The 26,219-nt window shown below is 42.1% G+C and overlaps 1 protein-coding gene across 10 annotated transcripts in view; it reads left to right on the forward strand.

Annotated features, from left to right (window-relative positions):
* NALCN (sodium leak channel, non-selective) overlaps positions 1 to 26,219 on the forward strand; it is a 378,362-nt gene that overhangs the window by 215,304 nt on the left and 136,839 nt on the right. For all 10 annotated transcript variants that reach the window (XM_053305984.1, XM_053305985.1, XM_053305986.1 and 7 more), the window contains one exon: positions 10,970 to 11,161. In XM_053305984.1, coding sequence (XP_053161959.1) covers positions 10,970 to 11,161 — 192 coding nt within the window. The remainder of the gene's footprint in view (positions 1 to 10,969; positions 11,162 to 26,219) is intronic.

A 26,219-nucleotide genomic window follows, 5' to 3' on the forward strand; every position in this document is an offset into this window, starting at 1 on the left:
TTGGAACTGCACCTTTTGCTGGGTCTTTCATGATGAAATGAGTTTTCCCAGTTGTTAGCCATTATTCAATATCACCTCCTTGTAAAATGTGATTGAACTGTTTTGATAGTTGTTTATGGAGGCTTGTTCCAAAAGCCATGCAGTTCATCGTCGCCTGGCGCAGTCCAATTTTTAATTTTCTTTGCTCTCTCACTTATTAATTCTGGTGTTATTATTAGATCTTGCATTCGTTGGTTACATTTTTCAACCTCTTTCACTCAGCCTGCTTTTTCATTATAATCTATTGGATTGTCCCATAATTTCCCCCAGAATTGCACTGTTTCTTCTTTATTTGGTGTTTCTACGTTTCTTGCAGTTTCTCCATCTATGCTTTGGTAGAAACGTCGCTGATTCGACTAGAATTGGAGATTCTGCCTGTGTTGTGTAATTCTGGCTTCTAATTCTAATCTTCTTTGACACTGCTGTTATTTGCTGCTTTATTATTTCCAGGACTTCTCTAATTTTCCTTAAATTTAGATGGTATTTTTGGATCAGATACTGTTTGGTGTTTTCATTCTTCAGCTTCTTGTCTTTCATATCTTTCGATTTACTAGCATCTAATCTAAGCTTGGCAATTTTACTTTCTAATCTAATCTTCCATTTAGGTGATGTACTTCTTTCTTTTTTTACAGGTCCACTTATATCCAAGCTCTTGTGTTGTTATTGTTGCTGCACTGTACATTAGTTGGTTTGTTTCTTGCAAATTATTGGTTGTTATTTCTGCAAGTGCAGCATTGACATCTTTTAATGCCTGAGCAAGTTGTTTTTTGGCTACTGTTTTTAGAGCTGGAAGTCGAACCCTGGTGGTTGTTTGGTTCATGTGCTCAGTTATTTTTTGCTTTAGTTCTTGCTGCTTCTCTTTTAAACGACATTTGGGTTTTTGAGGTGAAGGCAAAGGAGAGGTTGCCTGGTTTTGATTTTGAAACAGTTCAGCAACAGTGGCATCCTCGATTTCCAACACCTCCTCCACCTGCGCCTGAGCAACTTCTTCAGTTGGTGGTAATTCTTCTTCCATATCTTGAGCCTGTGTTGCTCTTTGCTGTTCTTCCAGCTCAACTCCTGTGAATACTTTATTTCTTATTATGAATCTTCTCTGGTCTGCTAGCCTTTGTTCTGCTATTTCTGTATCTGGATGCTTCTCTTTCCAAATTTGGTACATTCTTTTTAAATAACCTCTTCTAGTTGGATTAGACTTGTAATAGCAGATCATTATTTCCTTGTTAGCGTTTTTTGTATATTTTTTCCGGTTAAGCAATGTTTCTTCCAGTAACCTTGCAGTCTCCAGCCCTGGTTGCTCAACTGAAGATCCTGAGTCCTGTAGCCCACTTGCCACCAAATGTCCAGGGACTCCAGCACCTGGCGCGATCCTTGTTGACCCGGGCAACGACCGATCCGGTATAGATTTATTAAAGTTACGTCTCACCATATTGTTGATGGGAGAGGCACTCTTTGTCTGGCTCCTCTGGTGAGACCTGTCCAGTATGGTTGGACCTCTGGCATAGCTCTAACCTTCCTCAGAGCATGCAAGCCCCACAACCACACCAAAGTAGTGCCTCACTGGGGGATGATGATGATGATGATGATGACGACATTTATATCCTGCTCTTCCTCCAAGGAGCCCAGAGCAGTGTACTACATACTTAAGTTTCTCTTTCACAACAACCCTATGAAGTAGGTTAGGCTGAGAGAGAAGTGACTGGCCCAGAGTCACCCAGCTAGTATTATGGCTGAATGAGGATTTGAACTCAGGTCTCCCCGGTCCTAGTTCAGCACTCTAACCACTACACCATGCTGGAAATGTGGGTTTCCAAAATATCAATGGGTCTTGAATTTATTTTATTTTTTGAAGCAATTTTGACTCAGATTTCATGAATGGAAATATTCCATATTCCTAATCTTGTTTTAAAAAGGGAAATATTAAAGAAAGACAACCTTCCCATCTGGCAATAAGCAGCTTTTGTTTATATCAGCTTGCTCTTACTCCTTAAAAAAACCAAAACCCTCAACCTTTTCAATATACTGAAAAATATACTTTGCGGTTTTTCAGTAGTACATGTATTTAATTAATTGATTAATCTGAGGAATCCTGATCAGTCAATTAATTAATTAATTAAATCTCTAGATAATTACCTAAATCTTTAGACAGTCTGGTGGTTAGGCACAACTTCATAATTTCTAAACCAGGCATCATTGACATTCTGTTTAAAAACAGATATGCTTCAAGATGATTATGACCTCTTTATTTGAAATATCGAGGAGTTGGTTTTTATAATCTTAAATCAGAGGAGAACTGAGTGAAAGTGCTTATATAATTATTTTTCAGTCAGTCCACATAGCATATATCCTGGCACATACCATTAACTAAAGGGTTTGGTCAAATCTTTTATATAACCATAAACTTCATTACATTGACTATATAAAGATACATATGTTTTGCAAGCAGAAGCATCTGCCACACTGAAAAAAATTAGGTCACCTTCTGCAATCCAAGTCTCCTACCGGCAAATGACAGGGAAGGTTGAAAAATACATTACCATTTGTGTCAGCATACAAGTTGGAAATCCACTATATCTGTGAGCAATCAAATTCCTAGCAAGTGGTGTAACATATCTCCAAATTGTCTAGGGTCAAAATATTATGTTAGCCTAGATACTTCTGATGGTTAGGCAAATCCTCCAACATTCTAATATTTATGATAACAGGTCTACAATATCCCCAACCAAGCAGCAAAGAGGTAGCTGGGAGAGGAATTCCCATGTTAAACATACCCCAATTTATCCGCCAGACCTATTTTTCACCTTCTGAGCCTTTCCTGCTGTGCATCTGAGACTGCAATATTTATTAGCCTTCCAATTTTTTCAGTACATCAGTCACTCATTCTTACCATTTTGGCTGCCAGTCGTCTTCCAAAGCACAGAAGTAATCCTCTTGCAAAACAATTTGTGTGTTCTACTGTAAAGAAATCTAGCATTCTAACCTTACATTGTTCTAAATAATATATAAAACTATATATGGCACAGTGCAGCCAATTTCAAACTTCACTTTTTATACCCCATTGATATAAATAGAAGACTTATGCCCACAGTTTATTCTTCTCCATTGAATAATCATAATCATAATCATAAACATAAACTTTATTTATTAGCCATTCCATAACAAATTGTTCTCTGGGCAGCTCACAACAGAGGATTAAAACATACAATAAAAACACATAACAAACACATAGAAGCTTAAAAACTCATTTTAAAATTAGTTAAAAATCGGAACAAACTTGAAAACCTGAATTTAAAAGCCCGAATTTAAAAGACCTGTGTGAACAAAAAGGTTCACACCTGGTGAACCTTTTATACCTGGTGTATAAAAGAACGAAGTGATGAAGCCAGATGAACCTCACTGGGGAGGCTGTGCATAAACAGGGTGCAACCACCGAAAAGGCCCTCTCCCTGGAAGCCACCCTCCTCACCTCGTTTGGCAGGGGGATCTGGAGGAGGGCCTCTGAAGAAGATCAAAGTATGGGTAGGGACTTGTGGGGCAAGGTGTTTTCTCAAGTAACCCAGTCCCAAACCATTTAGGGCTTTAAAGGTTAAAACCAGCACTTTGAATTAGGCCCGGAAACGGATTGGGAGCCAGTGCAGCTGATGAAGCACTGCCGTAATATGATCAGAACGTCCAGTCCTAGTTAATGATCTTTCAACTCTTATTTTGTACCAGCTGCAGTTTCCAGATCATTTTCAAAGGCAGCCCCATGTATAACACATTTTAGTAATCGAAGCGATAGGTTACCAGAGCGTGAGTAACTCTGGCCAAGCTATCTCTGTCCAGGTAACGTCTCAGTTGGTGTTTCAGCCGAAGCTGATAAAAGGCGCTCTGAGCCCCAGAAGCCACTTGAGCCTCTAGTGACAGTGATGGATCCATGAGCACCCCCAGACTGCAAACCTGGTCGGTCAGGAGGAGTGCAACTCCATCTAGAACAGGCTGAACATCATTTACCCAGGCAGAGGAACCACCAACAAACAGGACTTCAGTCTTGTCTCGATTGAGTCTCAGATGTCAATGGAATTTAAAATGCTTAGGTTTGGCTGGATTGTGCCCCAAAATTGTATTCTACATTTTCTCCAAGAAGCTCAGAGCAGCATCTTAGCCTCACATCCCTATAGTAGGCTATACTAGAATGGGAACTTAGCTATAGATAGACATGGATTTCAAACTGAGTATGAATCTACAGTAAAATCAAACACTATAGTTACTGCACAAAACTTATTCTTTTGGGCTCCCTTGGTAGAATAATGGATCAGAGTTTTATAATTTGCAAACCTTCTCTCTCTCTCATAGTTGTGCAAAAGATTTATTTATTTTATTTATGATTACATTTCTGTACCACCCCATCCAACAGCTCTGGGCAGTTTACAAAAACAAAACAAAATATAATCATTTTAAAATCCAACTTAAAAACCATAAAATCTAAGCAATTCAAACGGTTTAGAACAGTTAAAACAGTTTTAAAACCCTGGAAGGCCAACACAAACAGATGGGTCTTAAGGGCTCTCTTATAGGCCAGTAATGTATTTAAACCATGACATCAAGCTGACAGGTCTGCAGCTTGATGCAGTTTCCCAGTTCCTTCTCCCTCTTTCCCCTTTTGGAAAATATGGACCACATTTCCTTGTCTCAAATCTTCCAGCTCCTAAGCTGGAAGAAAAAGCTCTCCAGAAATACTCATAGTTTGTAGATAGTGGTTCTGAGACAGCAACTGCAAATTTCCTCAGTATACAATCTATTTATTTGTATCCATCTTCTTTATTTGTTATTTCTCTGTGTAAACTGCCCTGAGCCATTTTTGGAAGGGTGGTATAGAAATCGAATGAATAAATAAATTAAATATTTTGGATACCCAGTCAAATCCAGAGATCCAGTCAAATCATTAAGGAGATAGTTTTCTGCCTGTAAGTAATTGGATATAAAGCTCTGTGCTCCACTCCAAGGTCTTTTCACATCTTTAGCATTTATGTGGTTTCTGCCCTGAGTGGATTCTCTGATGGCCAGTAAAGTTTGAGCTCCTGCTGAAGCTTTTCCCAAATGTACATAGCCGCCGCCCCCCCCCCCCACCCCAAGAACCTTATTTGAGGTTGAGTAAGGTTTGTCCTCTGGCTGTAGTCCTTTCCATACTGCAAATATGGTTTCTTTCAATATGGTTTCTTTCCTCGGTGGATTCTGTGATGCTGTCTATGCTCTGAGCTCTGGCAGAAGCTCTTTCCACACACCAATCACTGATGTGGTTTCTCCTCTGTGTGGATTATCTGAGGTCGTGTAAGGTGTAAGTTCGTCCTAAAGCTCTTTCCATACTGCAGGCATGTAAATGGCTTCTCCCCTGTGTAGATTCCTTTATGGACAGTAAGGTGCAAAGTTGTCCTGAAGCTTTTTCCACATACCAAGAATAGTTCCCCACCCCCCACCCCGTGTGGTTTCTATGATGGGAAATAAGGCTTGTGCTACTGTAAAAGTTTCACCATGGATTATTTGATGGTAGGAAAGTCTTGAGCACTGGCTGAAGCTCTTTCCTCACACTGAACATTTAAGTGGTATTTACCCCAAGTGGACTTTTTGATGGGAATTCCAGCTTGAGATATTTGTGAAGCCTTTTCTACACACTGAGCACCAATATGGTTTTTCCCCTATGTGAATTCTTTGATGCTGAGTAAGATGTGTGCTTTGATTAAAGCCCTTTCCACACACTGAACATTTAAAGGGCTTCTCGCCTATTTGGATACTTTTATGGACAGTAAGATATGGAGACGCCCTGAAGCCCTTTCCACACACTGAGCACTGATAAGGTTTCTTCCCTGTGTAGATTCTTTTATGGGAAGTCAGGCTTGAGCTTTGAGTGAAGCTCTTTCCACACACTGAGCATTTATAATGCTTAAAGTGGCTTCTTTGATCACACAAATGGCTTCTTTGATGTTGGGTTAGGTTAATCTTGTGTCTGAAGTTTTTTCCACAGGGTGAGCATTTATATGGTTTCTCCCCTGTGTGGATTATTTTATAGGAATTAAGGTTTGAAGTGTTTCTGAAACTCTTTCCACAATCTGAGCATAGATATGGTTTTTCCCCTGTGTGGCTTCTTTGATGGTAAATAAGGCTTGTACTGCTGTCAAAGCTCTTTCCACATATTGAGCACTGATATGGTTTCACTCTACTGTGGATTCTTTGATGGTAGGAAAGGCTTGAGCTCCAACTGAAGCTCTTTCCACAAACTGTGCACGTATATGGTTTCTCTCCTCTGTGGATTCTTTGATGAGAATTAAGGCTCGTGCTCTTGTTGAAGCTCTTTCCACATACTGAGCATTTAAATGATGTTTTCCCCGAGTGGACTCTTTGATGGGAATTCTGGTTTGAGGTGTTTGTGAAGCCTTTTCCACACTCTGAGCACCAATATGGTTTCTGCCCTGTGTGGATACTTTGATGCTGAGCAAGATGTGCACTCTGATTAAAGCTCTTTCCACACACTGAGCATGTAAATGGATTTTCCCCTGTGTGGATTATGTGATGGGCAGTAAAACATGCCCTGTTACTGAAGCTCTCTCCTCACTCTGAGCATTTATAAGATGTCACCCCTGTGTGTTTTCTTGAATCTGCACTAAGGTTTGATTTACTAGTTGAGATTTTTGCATGTAGAGGGATCTTATTCCATACACACACACACACACACACACACACACACACACACACACCAGCTTTCTTTTGTGGCATTCCTGTTGGACTGGAATTTCATGCAAGAATGCCCCCTTGGAAGTAGTGGATTTCTCTCTCCACTTCCGGTTTGCTTCAGCTTCTCTCCTTGGCATTTCACCCTCTCTTTCACACTCCTTCTCATCACCTGCCAATTTCTCTCCTGCCTCGGAAGACTCATCAAGTGGTCCTTCCCCTTCTTCCAGCCAAGAGGTTAGGTCAGGTTTGGAAACCAAAAGTCATTCCAGAGACACCAGATGCTCCAAGTTCTCCTTCATGACTTCCTTGTGCAGAGAGCCCTTTGAGCAGGATCCAGCAGAACCCATTCCTCCTCTGTGAAGTACATAGCCCTCTCCTCCAATGACACGGGACCTTGATCTGGAGATGGCACAGCAACTGGATCCCCTCTGCCACAAAAAGGTGGCAGCCTGGAGTGAGGCACCAGGGTTTTTTCATTGCCACTGAAGGGTGGCTTTTCTCTGGTGTCCAATGAAGCCTCTCTACCTCAGAGAGGTCAGTAGCTACTTCTGCTGCCAGTCCCTCCACCTGCTGCTCTTCCTGCCTCTTGACCTCTGCCTGGCTCAGAAGGAAATGTTCTGCCAGGGCCACCGCAGGGGCCACCGCCTGGGAACTCTCCATCTCCAGATGCTGATCCAACTCTCCATCTGCATGACTGAATGCAATTTAGAATTCGAAGCTTTGGGCTGACTCACATTGATCCATCCCAGCAGGGTTTCAGGCTAGCTCTTTGGGGAGTTTGGGGACCACTGTCCAAAGAATGTAGTTCCTGTCTCATGCTGAAAATAAGAACTAGCCTCCCTTGGATGAATGACTATGAGATCCTGACTGGGTTAAAAAAAAGGTCCATTTATTTAAGATGTTGCTTAGGCATCCTTCAGCATATAGTTCCCAGGGTGGCAGAGACGTTAAAATGATGAACGCATCAGAACTGTAAAACAAGCACAATAAAGCAGCAGTATCAGCAGCAAGATCAATAAAATCCAGCAAAATCTGGGCTTCCCAGAGGCATCTGGTGGGCCACTGTGTGAGATGGAATGCTGGACTGGATGGGCCTTGGGCCTGATCCAGCAGAACTTTCCTCATGCATAGCCCTAAAAACAACAATATAACCAGTTATAAAACATTCTGGGAATCCTGGGCAATTTGTTTTTTTTAATCATCACCTGGTGCTGAAAAGACAACAGAGTTGGCACCAAGCAAGCTTCCCTAGAGAGGACATTCCATATCTGGGATGTCACAACTGGAAAGACTCTCTTCCTGATTGCCTCCTACCTAATTTCCAGAGGCTGGGGGCAGAGGTGCTCTGACTTCCAGGCCAAAGTCCAGGACCTCCACACCCCCTGGGGGCCCCTGAATCCTTTTTAGTCTGTCCCGGGTGGTGTGGTTGTGTTAAAAATATTGTGTGTGTGGGTGGCTGGCGGGCCTCCAAAAGTCTTTAGGCCCAGGCTCAAAAAGGAGCTAGCTGCACCTCTGGCTGGGGGACCCAGAGGAGATCGCTCACTCTCAAAAAGATGATTTTCTAAGTTGGGCACCATTGATTTCCTTTTAACAAAAATCCATACAGTTGAGACCTTCTTACTTGAGGTATTAAAGAGGATTTGTTACCATTTTTAAGCGGAGTATTAACAGAGTTAATTATTGGTGTAAATACCAATAATCTCATGTGGTGTCATTTCCTACAGCAAAACAATCACTTATTTTCAAGGATGATCTTCAGTGTGTTGAACAATATTGATGTCATTATCGAAATCCAACATTCATTGTGATATGTAATCCAATTCCCCAGCTGCGTGGGAATCATCATCTTCCAATACAGCAAAATACTGGAGTCCTCTTAATACGAATAAGTGCATGGATTGCTGGAGGCAGGGAGCTTTGAAGATTGCCCTGCCCTTTTTGCTCTTAATGAAAACAAATGGGCTAGCAAAATAGTTCCTGGAAAGATTAATGTGGTACTTAAATGTCAATTAAGATAGTTTAGGTGCAGGGGCACCCACACTAAACCAGTTAAGTAGAAAACTGCTCAAAATCAGAAGCAAGAATAAAACATTTTACCACCAAGAAACCATATAAGAGCCTGTTCACGCTAACTTCTGTCTACTCATTTTAAAATCTGTAAGACAATATAGTGGCGATTGTATACGAATACTCCCCTACTCAAGACAAGATTTAAGACCTCTTTTAGTGCATAGGAAAAAAACAAATAAAAACAAAGATCTTACAAACTTGAGCAAACGTGTTTCAGGGTTAAAACTTCATTGTCAATGCTCTATCTCAAACCGCTGGAGACTCTTAAAATTGAATACAGCAACTGAAGCTAAATAACTAATCCAAGAACAGGAGAAAGGAGAGAGGAAGAAATGACTTTCAAGAACAAATTTTAACCCTTTTATAGACCAATAAATTTCATTGCCTCTTTCATTTCTTCCTTATCATTAATAATTCGTTGTGGCTGTTCAATATACATGGCCTCATTTATCTTACAATTTACTGTATTTCTTTCAATAGCCAAAATAAACATCTTTGTTTGTACAATTCTTCCCTCGTGTTTTTCTTTCATACACTTTGCCCAGGGTTTCAATTGGTTGCTTTTCCATCGGTTGCCCAGGGTTTTTAATCAGTGTTCAGATAACTGCACTGAAATTTTAATTACATTGAAGTAAATCATTGCATGTGGGGGGGACATCATCCTGCTTTTTAAAAAAACAAAATAAACCAAAGTATCTAACAGCAATCTCTATGGCAAGCCATAGTAAAGCAACACAGCAGTTATAATCAGAATAAATAATAAAACCTCCCATACATCAGGCAATTATATTTATTTATTTAAAAGTTCTTGTACTGCCTCCTCCAAAGACTCTAGATGGTGAACAATAACAGTAGCAATAATTTTTTAAAAAAATTAAAAGGCAAAATATTTGTATATCTACACATACACATGCATACAGATTATCTACATCATTTTGTTTTGGCTACCTGTTTTTCCCCCTTCCTGATACCAAAGATATAGGTGTTCCTGAGGAATAATAACATGTGATCTCCTTCCCTTCCTAAATGGCTCATCTAATTTTACAGTTCAAGTTGGTAAATGCAGAACATAAAGCAAAGTTTCCCTCCTAAAGCTACCCTATAGTCAGATGTGACATCTTTTTTGGAAGATGTGTTCTGTATGAATAAAAAAGCAAAGCCCAGTGTTATACAGTGCTAGGTGACATAATCATCACTGTCAAATACAGGGTAGTGGTATCAGCCAGAACTGTAGCATGGCATGGAATTGGGCAGAGCAGGAGGATGGGATGGTGGTGGGGGCGGGGGGGTGGCAAGTTGTCAACAGAGTCTCTCATGAGCATTTCAACCAAAGGCTACACACCTGATATTTAGTAGTAATCATATTCTATAATGAGGCTGTTCTCATGAGCAGCCCAGCCCAGGTAGAGGCAGAAGTGATTCTTGCATTTGCTAGTCCTACAAAAATGTAACTGTTATTGCCCTATAAAACAGCCCCTTAACCAATTTTAAGATTCAGCTTTATTACTTATGCTTCCTTCAGTGGTGTAGTTTAATAATTCTTCATCTATATTTGGCTTTAATTTTCCACTTTGACAGTGATTTCTTGAGGCATCATTTGTATCCATTTCAGTTTAGTTTCAACCCAAGTCATGACTTTATTGTTCTCAGTAATTTGCCCATGTCTGTCCTGTATGTATTATAGGTTGTACTAATTTTTGAAACAAATTTTCTGTAATTAAAACAAAAATCAAATGTTAAAAAAAAAGATTAAGCAAAGCATAATTCTGAATCAGCTGTGATTCACTGTGTCTTCTTCAGTGGTGGTGGGAGCACAAAATAGGTTGTAAATCTGAAAACAGATTAAACTGATCTGTAACTGAAGAGCTCACATGTGGTTTCAGGATCAAAGCCATGGCTGTTTGATCCTTGTTTGAACATTGTTTAACACAGCAGAGCCCTTTTTGAGCCCCACTAAAGCCTTTTCTCATTAATATACTGTAACTGAGGGAAAGAACCGAGGGAAAACATCAAGGAAATCAATGAACCAGAATATTTGTTACTTTCTTATTCAGCATATGGGACATCAGGAGGTTGCTTGAAATAAAACATTCTGTGTTACACTCATTTGACATCATACAGTAAGATCAATAATGTATTTCCTTTCTCTTTGCAGGTGCTTCGGGTAGTCCGACTTATAAAGATTTCTCCTGCCCTGGAAGACTTTGTATATAAGATTTTTGGACCTGGAAAAAAGCTTGGGAGTTTAGTTGTATTTACAGCCAGCTTATTAATTGTTATGTCAGCAATCAGTTTACAGATGTTCTGTTTTGTGGAAGAACTAGATAGATTTACAACGTTTCCAAGGGTAAGTGCAAAAAAAAATATCTGTCAGCTACATTGCTGTCACTTTCTTACAAATGTCTTTTTATTCTAGCTCTATTAACAGTAGCTATTAGGAAGGTGTGGGGGGAAATTATTTTGTCCCTCTGTATTGGCAGGGTTTTTGCTCATTTCAGTTGCTTTCTGGAATGTACTGTACTCTGAAAAGATGTGCCATGCCTTTTGATTACTTATTGCATTGAATTTGAAATTCTATGCCACTTTTCATCTCTCTATGTGACATCACAAACACAGGCCTATAGATTGTATCCAATGTGAAGCAAGCAGAAGGAAAAGCATGAATGGCGATTTTCTCACCACATCCTTCACACTGTAACCCCCTGCACTTCCTTGGAAATTTGCTCTGACAGTAAGGATAATCTTGGGATAGAATGCTAATGTGGCACAGAAGGCCTGTAAGAAGAGGGGAATATTTGCTGAAATTGGGCAGATGCACCTTTGGAAGCATATTGGCACATGACTCGCCAGTCCAACAGACCACCATTTATTAGATCAGGACCCGGTCTGAACTAGGTCTATAAGGCCACATTTTCTAAAGCCATCACAAAGTGAATGCTCTAGTCAGGATGCCATGTCAGATGGCAGATCATGGATGCCATTGAGGGAACTACAATTCATCTGTTATTTACCTTAGAGTTTGTTTTTTTGTTTTTAATCTGCTGATTAGATTTTCTACCTCAGGTGCTAAAATGTCTTCACCTAGCCCCAGAGATGCAGCTTCAGTCATTGTATCAAGAAGGGCCAGTTTTAGAATGAGATTGTTTCAACAATGGCTCAGTGGCTGGCCTTCCCCTGGATTCTCTCAGCAACTATTTGCTCACCTGAAAAGTGCACTGTGGCTTAGTACAGGCTTATCAAGGGAGAGAATGATAATCTGATCATTAGTTAAGTACCAAACTTTTCATCTGGAATAGTGTGGGCAGCAAAAGACAAGGGTCCAAGGGGTTTGTGGCTGTGGTGAGATGGGATTCCTGACAGCCGCATACACTATTCAGGCTGCTAAATAGTCTTAATAGTAGTGCCTCTTTATAGATGTTAAAATCAGTGGCCCACATGTTGTGCAGTGAAACAAGGGCAGAAGAAGGGCTCCAAGCTGCTAAATAGTCTTAATAGTAGTGCCTCTTTATAGATGTTAAAATCAGTGGCCCACATGCTGTGCAGTGATACAAGGGCAGAAGAAGGGCTCCAAGCTCACACAGAGGCTGGAGAGTAGCTGTGGCAAAGGGAGAAAAATCGCTTCCTATGCCCCTCCACACGTACTTCACAAGCCTTCACAGCAGCTACTTTCCAGCCTCTCTTCCAGGGCAGAGCCCTTCTTCCAACCTCATACCACTGTCAACATGTGGGCCACTATAAGTATATTACCACCAGTATTGCAGCCTCATTGCTAGTATAGCTGGTGCTCTTGTCTTCCACTTGGTTATTTATCAGTATTTTTGGTCCTGGATATGGTCTCCAGAGCACTACAGTAGGAATTATTTTTGTGAATGCCTCTTTGTAATCATTGGTTTGTAAATGTAATCTTTGGTATGTAAAGATTCTTGAAAGTAGAGATCAGATCTGATTCTTTACAACCAGTTTTGTAACTATTCTCAGAAATCGTTGTTTATAAGAGGCCACTTTGATAGATGCATTTTTAAAACTTTGACATAAGATCATATTTAATTATGGTACCATGTTGCCTAAAAAGGTTGCTTCTGACCACTAGATGATATATTTCCTCAGCTGGAAGGAAAATCTGCCTGACTTGCCAAACTAAACATCTAAATTTTAAACTTGAATAATACTTAATTGATATACATCAGAATGAAAAAAGGAACTTTATTAAGCAATTGGTGATTAAGCAATTAGTGAAACATGTCACTTTGACTGAAAGCACTGTCATTTTCTTAATTTTCTAGACTGTGTGCGTTTGTGTGAATTGAAACCCCAGATTAATTTGCTGGTATGAAAGAGTCAAAGTCAGATTCTCATTACTATAGCACTGGTTTTAGTGAAGGAATAATGGTCAGAGCAATTAAAGTGGAAATTTATTTATTTATTTATTTATTTATATTAAGAGATTTACTATACTGCCCAATCCACAGACTCAGGGCGGTGTAACAAACAAGAACAGCATCCAAGATTTAAACACAACAACAAAGGGTTAATGCTTGGTGGAAAAGAAATGTCTTCAATAAGGTTTTAAAGGCTGAAAGGGAGGAGGTAGACTGAATCTAGGGGGGGAGAGTGAAGGGGCAGCAACAGAGAAAGCCCTTCCATGGACCCTAGCACTATGGACCTCTCTGAGACCAGGGACCGAAAGAAGGCAACCTGAGAAGATCTCACAGGATGGGACAGGACTGGCCAGGAGAGGTGGTCCTGAAGGTAAACAGGCGCTAAGCCCTGAAAAGTTTTAAAGGTGAGAACCAGCACTTTGAATTGGACCCAGAAGCAAATAGGTAACCAGTGTAGCAACTGCAAGAGAGGTGTCACACTATCATATCTCCTAGCGCCCATAAGCAGGCGGGCTGCCACATTCTGGACCAACTGAAGCTTCCGGGTCATCTTCAAAGGCAACCCCAGGTAGAGCGCATTACAGTAAACCAGATGAGAGATGACAAGGGCATGAGTTACCATTGCTGGGGCCTGCCGGTAGAAATAGGGTTGCAACTGGCAGACCAGCCAAAGCTGGGCAAAGGCACCTCTGGCCACAGCCTCCACCTGCTGCTCGAGCAGGAGCTGTGAGTCTAAGAGGACCCCCAAGTCGCGGACCACCTCCTTCAGGGGGAGCACAACCCCGTCCAGGGAGAGACTCAGACTTGGCAATTGGCCAGACTGAGGAGTAAACAAAAGCAATTCAGTCTTGGAGGGATTAAGTCTGAGCTTGTTTTGGCCCATCCAGACCCTGACAGCCTCCAGACACTGGGCAAGCACAGAAATTGCATCTACAGATGACCTGGGGTGGCAATATACAACTGAGTATCATTCGCATATTGATGGAACCTCACCCCAAACCGACGGATGACCTGCCCCAGGGGTTTCATGTAGATGTTAAAAAGAATGGGTGTGAGAACTGAGCCCTGAGGCACCCCACAAAGGAGTGGCCACAAGGCAGAGCACTCACCACCAATGCACACCAACTGAAAGCACCCACTAAGGAAGGGACGGAACCACTGCAAAACTGTGCCCCCAATACTCAACCCATGCAGGTGTTCCAGAAGGATACCATGTTTGATGGTATCTAAAGCTGCTGAGAGATCTAAAAGGACCAAGAGAGGGGTACTACCATCATCAAGGTCACGATACAAGTCATCCAGCGTGACAATGCTGTTTCCGTGCTATGCCGTGGTCTGAAACCCGACTGACAAGGATCTAAAAAATCAGCTTCATCCAGAGCTCTCTCAAGCTGGGCACATACAACTTTCTCCAAAACCTTCACAAGGAAAGGAAGGTTGGTCTATAATTATCAATGACCTCAGTATTGATAGAAAGGAAGGTTTTGATGGTCTTCAAAAGAGGGCAAACCACAGCCTCTTTTAAGGCTGCTGGCACACACCCCTCACAAAGAGAAGAATTCACCAACTTCTGAGCTTACATTCCCGCCAGCTACTCTAATAAGTCAGGAGGGACAAGGGTCCAGGCTACAGATCGCAGCACCCATACCAGAGAGAATGTCCTCCACCTCAGCAGGCTCAAAAATATCCCTGATGACATCACAAGATGAAGTCTCCATCATCTCATTGAATCCTGTGCAATTGGAGTCCAACTCCCACTGAAGGCGAGCGACTTTATCAGAGAAGAATCTAGCAAACATTTCACAGCTGCCAGATGGAACCTCCATTGGATCTGCATCCCCAAGCAGGGAACGGGTAATCCGGAATAAGGCTGCTGGACAAGAGTCAGCTGATGTGATAAGAGCAGAAAAGTGAGCAGACTTCGCTGCCCTTATTGCCACAGAATACTCCTGAAGATAAGAGAGTAACCATGCTCAGTTGGCTTCGGCATTAGTTTCCCTCCAGCAGTGCTCCAGCCATCTCTTAAGGAATGATTGAGGAAGTGCCACAGTTGTGTGTAAAAGAGTTAAGGACCTATTTCTAATTAGCTCCTAGTGTAGAGAATGTGAATATATGAATGAGAGAGAGAATGAATGAATGAATGCTTCCTTATTTTACCATTCTGGACAGCTTGACTAAAACAAAATGCAAGTTAAGTTTTTGTTTTATAGCTGTTTCCCTCATACACACAAGGAAATATTATGTAGAACTAAAAGTTTATTCAGCAACAACTCTATTTTTTCCTTCTTTTCCTCCCTTTCTTTTTTGACTCCTCCCCCACACTCTCTGCAGGATCCCCACTAGGACAAACTTCTCAACAACAAAACATAATAGATTACTAGATAAAATATAACACATCCCTCCTCTTTATAGCAACCAAAAATTGAAAAGTTTTAAAATTCAGTGACAAAGTCTTGAAGTCTTTTAGGTGGTCTCTTGTCACACATACTTCTCCTAAGTCGGGTTCTCTGGCACAGGAGCTATTTGTTCTTCTGGTACCAAGGATTGTCCATCATTTTCTTCAGCCTCATCTGTGAGGTCAAAACTGGAGACAAGATCAAATTCCTCTCCAGTTCCTCTCTTGAGATTTGTTGTTTGTTTGTTTGTTTGTTTGTTTGTTTGTTTGTTATACATTCCCTCTTGTCTCATTGTATTCATGCTGGAAAATCTCAAACTATTCCATTTCTTTTCATCATCCAGTAGGACAGAATCTCCTTGGATTTTGATTATCTGTTTTAACAAATACCCCTTTCTCACTTTATATCACTTTAAGGGATGTTCCTTTCAGAAATACCCCTTTCTCACTTTATAAAGCAGGCATACTCAGACAGCCCACTATCTGAAATGTTCACTGTTTTGCACCCTGTTTCTGATCTACATAAAATTTATATTTTTGTTGCTTCTCCCTTAGCCGATCACAAATCTCTGTATCATCAGGGTAAGGAGGCATAGAAAAGCCCTGTTGCCATTGGGTAGGTTTGGTGATAGCTTCGTATTCTCTCAGTAGTTCAATAGGTGATTTTCCTGTAGTAGAATGAGTAGTAGTGCAATAAGCAAATAGAGTTCAATGCATTGCCTCTTTCTAGGGTTTTTCTGCAGTAACCAGTTGTAAACTTTCTTTCACTGATCTGTTCCTTCTTTCCTCTAAGCCATCCCCTTGAGAATGGGACAAGGAAAGAGTCTTGTATTTTGCCCCATGGTTATGCAAGTATGGCTCCATTTCAAATGAGGTAGGCTGTGTGCCATTGTCAGTCAATAGTTCTTTAGGAAGACCTTCCCTCACAAAAACTGCAGCCATGATGAACTGGATCACCTTATTTGTAGTAATGTTGTCAGCAAATGAAACTTCTGGCCACCTAGAATAGTAATCCACCATCACTATAAGAAATCTTTGTTTTGTGGATTGGTTATCAAAAGGCCCCATTATATCCAGAGCAAGTTTTTCCCAGGGACCATTGGGATACTCTATTGGAGTCAACGTTTACTCTATTGGTGGTAAACATCTTCTGTGATTTGTATCTGTATTTGCAGATACAGCATAAGCCATGTAGTGCCGAATTACATTTTTAATGTGTTTGTCCATACCTGGCCACCAAAAACTTTCTCTGATTTGCCTGTTAGTCAGGCTTATGCCCAAGTGTCCTTTGTGGGCAACTTTGATCACTTTTGCTTGTAAGGAGTTTGGCACCACCAAACAATCAGTCCTCAGCACCAGCTCACTGAAATAAGACAGCTCACTTGCTACTTGAATGTATGGTTGAAGATGTTCAGGTACCTTGTTTTTGCATGGCCATCCATTAGTTATGTAAGGTTTAAGTTCGGTAGCACATGATCAGCACTAAGAGCCACTTTCCATTCAGAAGATGATCACTCCATGAGTGGATGAAGCTATTTGCTCAATTACTGCTACTCCATCCTCATCTTCTAGGATCTCCTCTTGGCCTGGATGTGGAAGTTAAGATAAACAAATTGTTTATCTTGTATTCCGAAGACCTGGAAAATATTTCACCTGGAAATCAAAGTTCATAAGTCTGGTGATCCATTTGGCTGTACTTGGGGTTGTTTGACTTGATCCCCGAGTAGTAAATAAAGCAGATAGGAGATTATTTTCTGACCGTAAAGTAAATCTTCTGCCCCACAAATAAATTCTGAAATGCCTCGCAGCCCAGAAACAGACTAGAGCTTCTTTTTTTAATGACAAAATACATCTTCTCTGAAGCAGTTAGCTCGCTGGAAGCAAAAGCAATTGTCACATCCCTGTGCCCTTTTTGGTGGGTCAAGACAGCACCCCAACTATATTCAGAAACATCAGTGGTTACAATAGTGTGTGTCAAAAGAAACATGTGTGTGAAACATCAGTGGTTACAATAGTGGTGTCAAAAGAAGCAAGAGCAGGGCTTTCAGCAATGGCCACTTTGATAGTCTGAAAACTAGCCTCACAGGATGCATCCCTTTTAAATGCTACATTCTTTCTTAAATGCAATGAAGCAATTTTGGAGGCAAGTTGTTTAATAAATTTAGAGGAATACACACAGGGTCCTAAAAAGGAGCAAAGTTCATCCTTGTTGTGTAGCTCTGGTGCTTCCTGGATAGCTTTCACCAAGTCTGTTTTGGGATGTACAGCACTCCAAGATAGTTTGTCCCAAGTATTTCACTGAATGTGTGCAAAACTGACATTTCTCTGCAAAGATAGTAATTCTGTGTTGACGTTTCCTTAAGACTTCTGTCAGTTTAGTATCATGCTCTTCAATGGTTTTGCCATACACTAAAATATCATCCTGAAAGTAAGTGATGCTATCCAAAGTCCCCAAAATTGCATGCATCATTCTTTGAAATACCAAAGCTGCAGAGGCTGATCTGAAGGGCAGTCTTTTGTTTTGAAAAAGACCCTCTGGGGTAATGAAAGCTGTGTATTTGCAAGAATTCTTGAGCAGAGGAATTTGATGATAGGCCGAAGATAAGTCCAAAGTTGTGAACACCGAGGCCTCTTTCAGAGTAAGCAGCATTTCATTGGTATTGGGTAATGGATGACAATGCATTAGCATGTTAGAGTTCACATCTCTTAAATCTATGCACTTTGGAAGTGTATCATTTGATTTCTACACAAGAACAGTGGGAGAGACCCATTCTGATGCATCAACAGGCTCTATGATGTCAGCATGCTGTAGTCTTAAGAGCTCCTCTCTAAGTGGCTGTCACAATACTATGGGTACGTTCTTCACTTTGTGTTATTTGCATTTGCCTTCATCCAAATTTTATATGTGAAATGTATGGTAGTGCCAGGAGTATCATCAAAAACATCCAAGAAATCAGCAATCATATCAGCATATGGACACTCCATCATCTGTAGTACAGGTGCCGTGCTATTTGAATCTAACACTATCTGTAGACCTTTCTGATGTTTCCAGCCCAATATTGAGACTCCTTTTTGTGACACGTACACTTTCCCTTCTGCAGTACATACTTTGTATTCTAGGACAGCAGCGAAGTATCCATTATTGGAAATATGGAAAACTCCATATCCCCTTGAGAGGATGTCTGAAGGCTGCAGGTACAGATATGATGTACTAAGGAGTTTCTTGTAAAGCAGATGGGAAATGATAGTATATGGAGAAACAGAATCAGCCAGCATCCACACTTCATGGCCATTAAGTTTAACTTGACAAAGTTGAGAAGCAGACTCTGACTCTGTAACACTTAAAACAGTCAGGAAGCAGTTCAGCTGCCTCATTCTTATCATATGGTGAATCAGTAATGGAGTGGACCAGGGTTTCTTAACCGTGGCCCCCCAGATGTTGTTGGTCTACAACTCCCATCATCCTCAGCCACAAAGGCCATGTCTGGGGATGATGGGAGTTGTACTCCAACAGCATCTGGGGGCCCAAGGTTAAGAAACCCTGGAGTAGACAGCAGACTTGCAAACCTTAGCAAAGTGCCCCCCCCTGCACCTGTTGCAAGTGACTTTCCATGTAGGACAGCGAGAAAAATTTGCTTTGTGGGCACAGTATCCACATCGGTAGCATTGGTAGCTCCTCCTTTTCTTGTGCTGCACTTTCTGGAGCAGTTCTGTACAAGAACTGGAAGGGTTTAGACCAAATAGCCTGGATTTCAGGATGTGGGTTTGCATTTTCCACCCTCCTAGCCATCTCTATAATTTTATCCAAGGTAAGTTTCCACTCCAACAGCACTTTTTCACACAATGGAGCAGTTTGTTTTCATAACAATCTGATCCCTGATCGTTTTATCAGTAAAGTTTGTTTGTTAAAGTTGACAAACTTACAGGTTACACTTAAGGCATGAACTGCTGTAAAAACATCCTTTTAAAGAGGCATTTTAATGTTCCACCACTGAGTATATCTGGTAGGTTCTTCAGTTTTTAGTTTATATAATTCTTAGTTTTTAGCTCTAAGATTTTAATTTTGAATTTTAAAAGCTAATTTTTATTGTGGTTTTAGCTTGGATTTTTAACTTGTTTAATATGGTTAATTTTATTAATCTGATTTTATATTGTAATTGTTTTATAAACGTTGTGAGCTGCCCCAAGCAGTAATGTACTGGAGGGGTGGGGGTATAAATATTTAAATAAATAAATAAATATACTGTAGCTCGATAGATTCACCAGGAAGTTGGGATGTAGAATAGCACTTGTAATGTTCAGCAATCACATTCAAAGTAGGGTTGAAATGATCATCTAAGGCTTGAATTGAAGAGCAGTTTCATAAGAAATGACATCCCCTTCCAAGGTGGCAGGAAAGGGCAAATGATCATTTACTCTTTGGCCTTCAGGGCCCAGGCAGTGAAGCAATATAGCCTTCTGCTTTGCTGGAGTAAAATCAGGGCTCTGTATGGTGAAGAGGTTATTGCAGAAATAGGACCTCAATTGTTCCCAGCGAGAACAAGTTCTCCTGGGGTGGACAAGAAAAAGGTTATGCTGGGATCTGAGCCATGCTGCAGGGGGCATCCAGAGAACAACAGAGTCCAGGATTAATAAGGGAGAAGTATCTTCAGGGGTTGTGCAGGTCAGGAAGCTGGAGAAACAATCAGCAGCAGCGATATGAGAAAGCAGTGCTGGAATGTAGGTCCCACCCAGTAATGCAATGAAATGAGGTTGCAGGAACATTCACAAGCTTTGCGGGCTCAAATGCTTAGCTGGTTCAAAATCTCATCGCCAAATGTTTTATAGCTGCTTCCCTCATGCACACGAGGAAATCTTATGTAGATGTAACTAAAGGTTTATTTAGCAACAACTCTGCTTTCTCCTCCTCCTCGCCCTCCCTTTCTGCCCCCTCCCCCACACTCTATACTTTGTCCTCTGGGACAAATGTCCAAACAAACTGCAAAAGATTACTGGATAGAATACACAGGTTTCTTTCCAAACACTGAGAAAATGAGTTTTCAAAACCAATATAATATAATTGAAGGTGGAAATGAACTTGGGGTGACTATACCCTTTTCTTGCCTTGAGAATGTTGTCCCCTGCTAACAAATCAGAGGCACCTTTTAAAAATGGTGATTCTCTTTATTTAGCCGGGGGAGAGCAACTAGCCCTATCCATCACCAGCACAGCATCCCTCGAGTGGCTGTTGCCTACCTTATATTTCTTTTTAAAATTGTGAGTCCTTTGGGGGAAAGGGAGCCATTTTATTTATTTATATCTGTGTAAACAGCTTTGGAAACTTTGTTGAAAAGCGGTATATAAATATTCATCATATTCATGTTGTTGGTTCTAGATAAAAGGCCATTCTCATACTCTAGAACAGTTGCATGTCCATGTTCTAGTATCATCACCATCAGTGTCCTTGGCACTTTGCAGAGTAACATCAATGGGAAAGAGTGGTCCCTTCCCAAAGTAGCTTACTATCTAAATGTAAACACTGATGAAAATGAGAACTGTAGTAGGTGTTGGAGTGTTCTTCAGATCCCCCAGAACCTTCTGGGTGGGCCCTAACTGGTATACTGCTGCCAGCACCTGTTCACAATCTGGGAAGGTTTATACCCTTCCCCTAGGGTATACCAGACTGGGCTGAACAGGCTACCCAGTCTCCCTCACAATTTCACCAAAGATCAGAAACTATAAAGTGACGTCTTGGGGAAAATATCAGAAAATTGTGGCTCTTTCGGCCTAGGGCTTAAGTTGGGAAGCATGTGACTGGGGCGGGCGGGCTTTCCCCACTGAGCACTCATGAAAAAGTATTAACAATTCAAAAAGCTTTATTCTTACAATAGGACATAAATTGTAGCAGCTGGGGGGTAGGGAGGTGGGATAGAAAAATATGCCTCAGTCTTATTAAGACACCCAGGCAACATAGAGGAAGACAAGAATAAGCTAACACAAACTGACAACAATTACTGTCCCTTCTACACCTTTTATCCTGGTCCTTGGGACAGTTATACTCCACATACCTCCAAGCCACCTACTCCACTCAAGCTGAGTAAGGCCTCAGGGAGAGAGAGAAGCATTTCACCACTTTCTCTCTCCAAAAACTCTCACTTTTCCCTTCCTCCCTCCAAAAGAGGAAAAAGCCAACACCTAATTTTGTTAAGAACACAAGAACAGCCCTGCTGGATCAGGCCCAAGGCCCATCTAGTCCAGCATCCTGTTTCGCACAGTGGCCCACCAGATGCCACTGGAAGCCACAGGCAGGAGCTGAGGGCATGCCCTCTCTCCTGCTGTTACTCCCCTGCAACTGGTACTCAGAGGCATCCTGCCTTTGAGGCTGGAGGTGGCCCACAGCCCTCCAACTATCCAAACCCCTCTTAAAGCCATCCAGGTTGTTGTCTGTCACCACATCCTGTGACAGAGAGTTCCACAAGTGAATCACGCGTTGTGCAAAGAAGTACTTCCGTTTGTTGGTCCTAGACCACCGGGCAATAAATTTCAAGGAGTGACCCTTGGTTCTAGTGTTGTGTGAGAGGGAAAAGAATTTCTTTCTCTCTACTTTCTCCACAACATGCATGATTTGATACACCTCTATCATTTCTCCCCACAGTCGTCTTTTTTCTAAACTAAAAAGCCCCAGGTGTTGTAGCCTTACCTCATAAGAAAGGTGTTCTAGGCGCCTGATCATCTTGGTTGCCCTCTTCTGCACCTTTTCTAGTTCCACAATGTCCTTTTTTAGATGTGCTGACCAGAATTGTACGCAGTATTCCAAGTGTGGTCGCACCATCGTTTTGTATAAGGGCATTATAATATTAGCAGTTTTATTTTCAATTCCCTTCTTAATGATCCCTAGCATTGAATTTGCCTTTTTCACAGCTGCCGCACATTGAGTCGACACTTTCAACGAGCTGTCCACCACGCCTCCAAGATCGCTCTCCTGGTCAGTCACCGACAGCTCAGATCCCTTCAGCATATACTTGAAGTTGGGGGTTTTCGTCCCAATGTGCATCACCTTACACTTGCTAACACTGAACCGCATTTGCCATTTTGTCGCCCACTCACCCAGTCTGGAGAGATCCTTTTGGAGCTCCTCACAATCCGTTTTGGATTTCACTACCCAGAAGAGTTTGGTATCATCTGTAAATTTGGCCACCTCGCTGCTTATCCCTGCTTCTGGATCATTTATGAATAAATTAAAAAGCACCAGTCCCAGTACAGATCCCTGGGGGACCCCACTGCTTTCTTCCCTCCATTGTGAAAACTCTCAATTTATACCTACCCTCTGTTTCCTGTCTTTCAACCAGTTAGCAATCCACACATGTACTTGTCCCCTTATCCCATGACCGCTAAGTTTCCTCAGGAGTCTTTGATGAGGAACTTTGTCAAAAGTTTTTTGGAAGTCCAGGTATACTACGTCAACTGGATCACCTTGATCCACACACTTGTTGACACTCTCAAAGAACTCAAAAAGGTTGGTGAGGCAAGATTTACCTTTGCGGAAGCCATGCTGGCTCACTCCCAGCAGGGCCTGTTCTTCTAGGTGCTTTACAATGTTTTCCTTGAGAATGCTTTCCATCAATTTGCCTGGAACGGACGTTAGGCTAACCGGCCTGTAATTTCCCGGATCGCCCCTGGATCCCTTTTTGAAAATCGGTGTTACATTTGCTACTCTCCAGTCCTCTGGTACAGAGCCCGATTTCAGGGATAAGTTATATATTTTAGCAAGGATGTCAGCAATTTCACATTTGAGTTCTTTGAGGACTCTTGGATGGATGCCATCCGGCCTTGGTGATTTGTTAGTTTTCAGTTTTTCCAGACAGTTTAGAGCATCATCTCTTGTCACTTCTATCTGACCCAGCTCTCCAGCCTCCATCCCTAAAAAGCCTGGTTCAGGAACAGGTATATGCTCAGTATCCTCTGTCGTGAAGACAGAGACAAAGAACTCATTCAGCTTCTCTGCAACCTCCATATCCTCCTTAATAATCCCTTTCACTCCCTCATTGTCTAATGGCCCAACCGCCTCCCTGGCAGGTTTCCTGCTTCTGCTGTATTTAAAGAAGTTTTTGTTATTCCCCTTGATATTTTTGGCTAAATGTTCCTCAAATTCTCTTTTTGCCTCCCTTATGGTCACCTTGCATTTCTTTTGTCAGAGTTTGTGTTCCGTTCTGTTCTCTTCATGTGGACAGGCCTTCCAATTTTGGAAGGAAGTCTTCTTCCCTTTTATGGCTTCCTTGATGGTACCCATTAGCCATGCTGGCATCCTCCTGGACTTTGTGTACCTTTCCTCCTTTTGGGTATACAATCTAACTGGGCTTCTAGTATTGTGGTTTTGAATAAACTCTATGCACTCTGGAGCGAAGGGACTCTCCTGATTTTCCCTTTCAGCTTTCTTTTCACCATACTCCTCATTTTGGAGAAGTTTCCTCTTCTGAAATTCAAAATGTCTGTGTTAGACATTAATGTGTTAGACATTAGTTGGTTCCCATGTGTAGACTGTAGCCAGTTACAAAGTTTGGTTTGTGGTCTGACCATCATGTCAACTATCCTAGCAACAAGACCCAGACTCTGTTAATCCTTTACTCACTACTACAACAAAATCCTGTGTTACTGAAATACATGCAAAAATGATGATTGCAATAATACTCCCATAGAGTGGCTCCCAAATAGGATCTATTCACAGAATCTTGTCATTGTTGTGACTCCACTTCCTTGATTTGAACATCAAGGAGCTCTTAGTCCTTTGAGTCATACTGTCTGAGTCACAATCCCCTTCCCTTTTGTGTCATGGTCCTCCTAACTCCTGTTGCTTGTGAGACTGCGATGAGGGCCTCTTATGTAAAACACTTAGTTTACTGAGGTGCCCTCTTGCCCTCTCTCTCTCGCCCTCTCTCTCTCTTTCTCATATTTGTATTTATATTTTTATATAACTAATTCTCTTAGCCAGCCATGCGTGGGGATACGTAGCAAGGCTATGTGTGGCGGAACGCATAGCCATTGGGTGGGAGAGCTCCAGCAGTCCAGCTGTGGTGGGGAACAGTAACGGCAGACTGCTGGGACTAAGGGAGAGGATTGAATACTGTGGAACCTCTGTGGAAAGATTGGGGCCTGATTGGTTGGCCGGCTGGAAGGAGGACGAGGTCGAGGAGGCCAAGGCCAAGGAGGCTGAGGCCGAGGGGTGCTGCTCTGGCGGCGAAGGAGGCCGAAGAGGGGGCACCACTACGGTGGCTGGGGGCGGCTAGCTGCACAAGGGTGGCCAGACAAAAAGGGAAACAGGACCAGAGACGTGGGGAATGAGCCAGTCAAGAGGTGGTGGCGGGCCTGGTCCAGCTGCAGTGAAGCAGTGGTGGGGGTGAGGAGGCGGCTGGGCCGCCACAAAGAGGAGGCGGTAGGAGGAGGAAGCGGGTGGCAGAGCCCCGCCGCAGCCTGCGGGGAAGAAAAGCGCTGCCGGTGGGCAGGGAGGGAAAAGTGAGAGGAGGTAGTCAGTGGAGCTGCGCCGCCGAGAAGAGCCCGGCCAGGGAAGGAAAGCGCGGTGACAACTTAGTGGCACAGATGCTATGCGCCAGGGATTTGGGCGGCTGGCAGTTGTGGGGGGGGGGAGAGTGAGCAAGAGTGGGGGGAGAGAGTGGTGGGGGGAGAGAGAGTGGTGGTGGGGAGAGCGAGAGTGGTGGGGGAGAGAGCAAGCGAGAGAGTAGGGTGGGGAGAGCAAGCGAGAGAGTGGTCGGCGGGAGAGAGAGAGCAAGCGATGCTCTGTGCGGGGTCAGTTAGTATATATAAATTGTTTTCATCATTCAGTGGTGGCATTCTATGAGCCAATCTTTGGGTCATTCTTTGAGTTCATATGCATGTGGATTTTCTTTGGCTAGCTCTACAAATGCAGGATAATATTTTAAATTGTAGAGTCTTGATGTGGTAGAACAGACCATACTTCACATTGTTGGTACTGGATCAAAATTTTTAATGTTGCCCTTGTACTTCAAAGCACAAGCAGAAAGCTGGGCTAGAAAGCTTTCCCCTTGACCTCCTGGTTTTCTACATACAGGGAATTTTTTTAAGCAAGGAAAAGGTTTAATAAGATTTCTCACCTGCAGTCTTAAGTGCAGTATGAGCAATCAATTCTACTGCAGGTTTAGAGCCTGCTTTAATTTACAGTCGCGCACTATGAGTTGCACTGATAGCTCACAGACTTGACCTGGATTTACATTGACTGTGGGCCTCCAGATTCTCCTTTTTAGTGTCTCAGAGGTGTGAGCACTTGCAACATATAGTACCTTCTGCAAATTTTGCTGTAATGTGGTAATGGTGTGGCACTGTGCGACACTGAGATGTTGTGCAAAGTGATCAAAGCATGTTGCCAGAAGTACTCAGGTGTTCATAAACTGACTGCACTTGACCCCCTATGAAAGATAGGAGGGAGGCAAGTTACTTGACTGGTTATGGGAGATACCAATCATTGTCTGTATAAAGCACAGTAGCTGGAACAAATCAACAGAATAAAGTGACAGTCTGCTTTTGAGCATCTGGGAAATAGCAAAAGGCAAACATACTTAGCCAAATGAGAACAATTGATTACCATGTCCATTAATGTTGTTGAATCAGAAGACTAGAAC

The sequence above is a fragment of the Hemicordylus capensis genome, chromosome 3, assembly GCF_027244095.1.
Source record: "Hemicordylus capensis ecotype Gifberg chromosome 3, rHemCap1.1.pri, whole genome shotgun sequence".
In the NCBI taxonomy this organism is placed as follows: Eukaryota; Metazoa; Chordata; class Lepidosauria; order Squamata; family Cordylidae; genus Hemicordylus; species Hemicordylus capensis.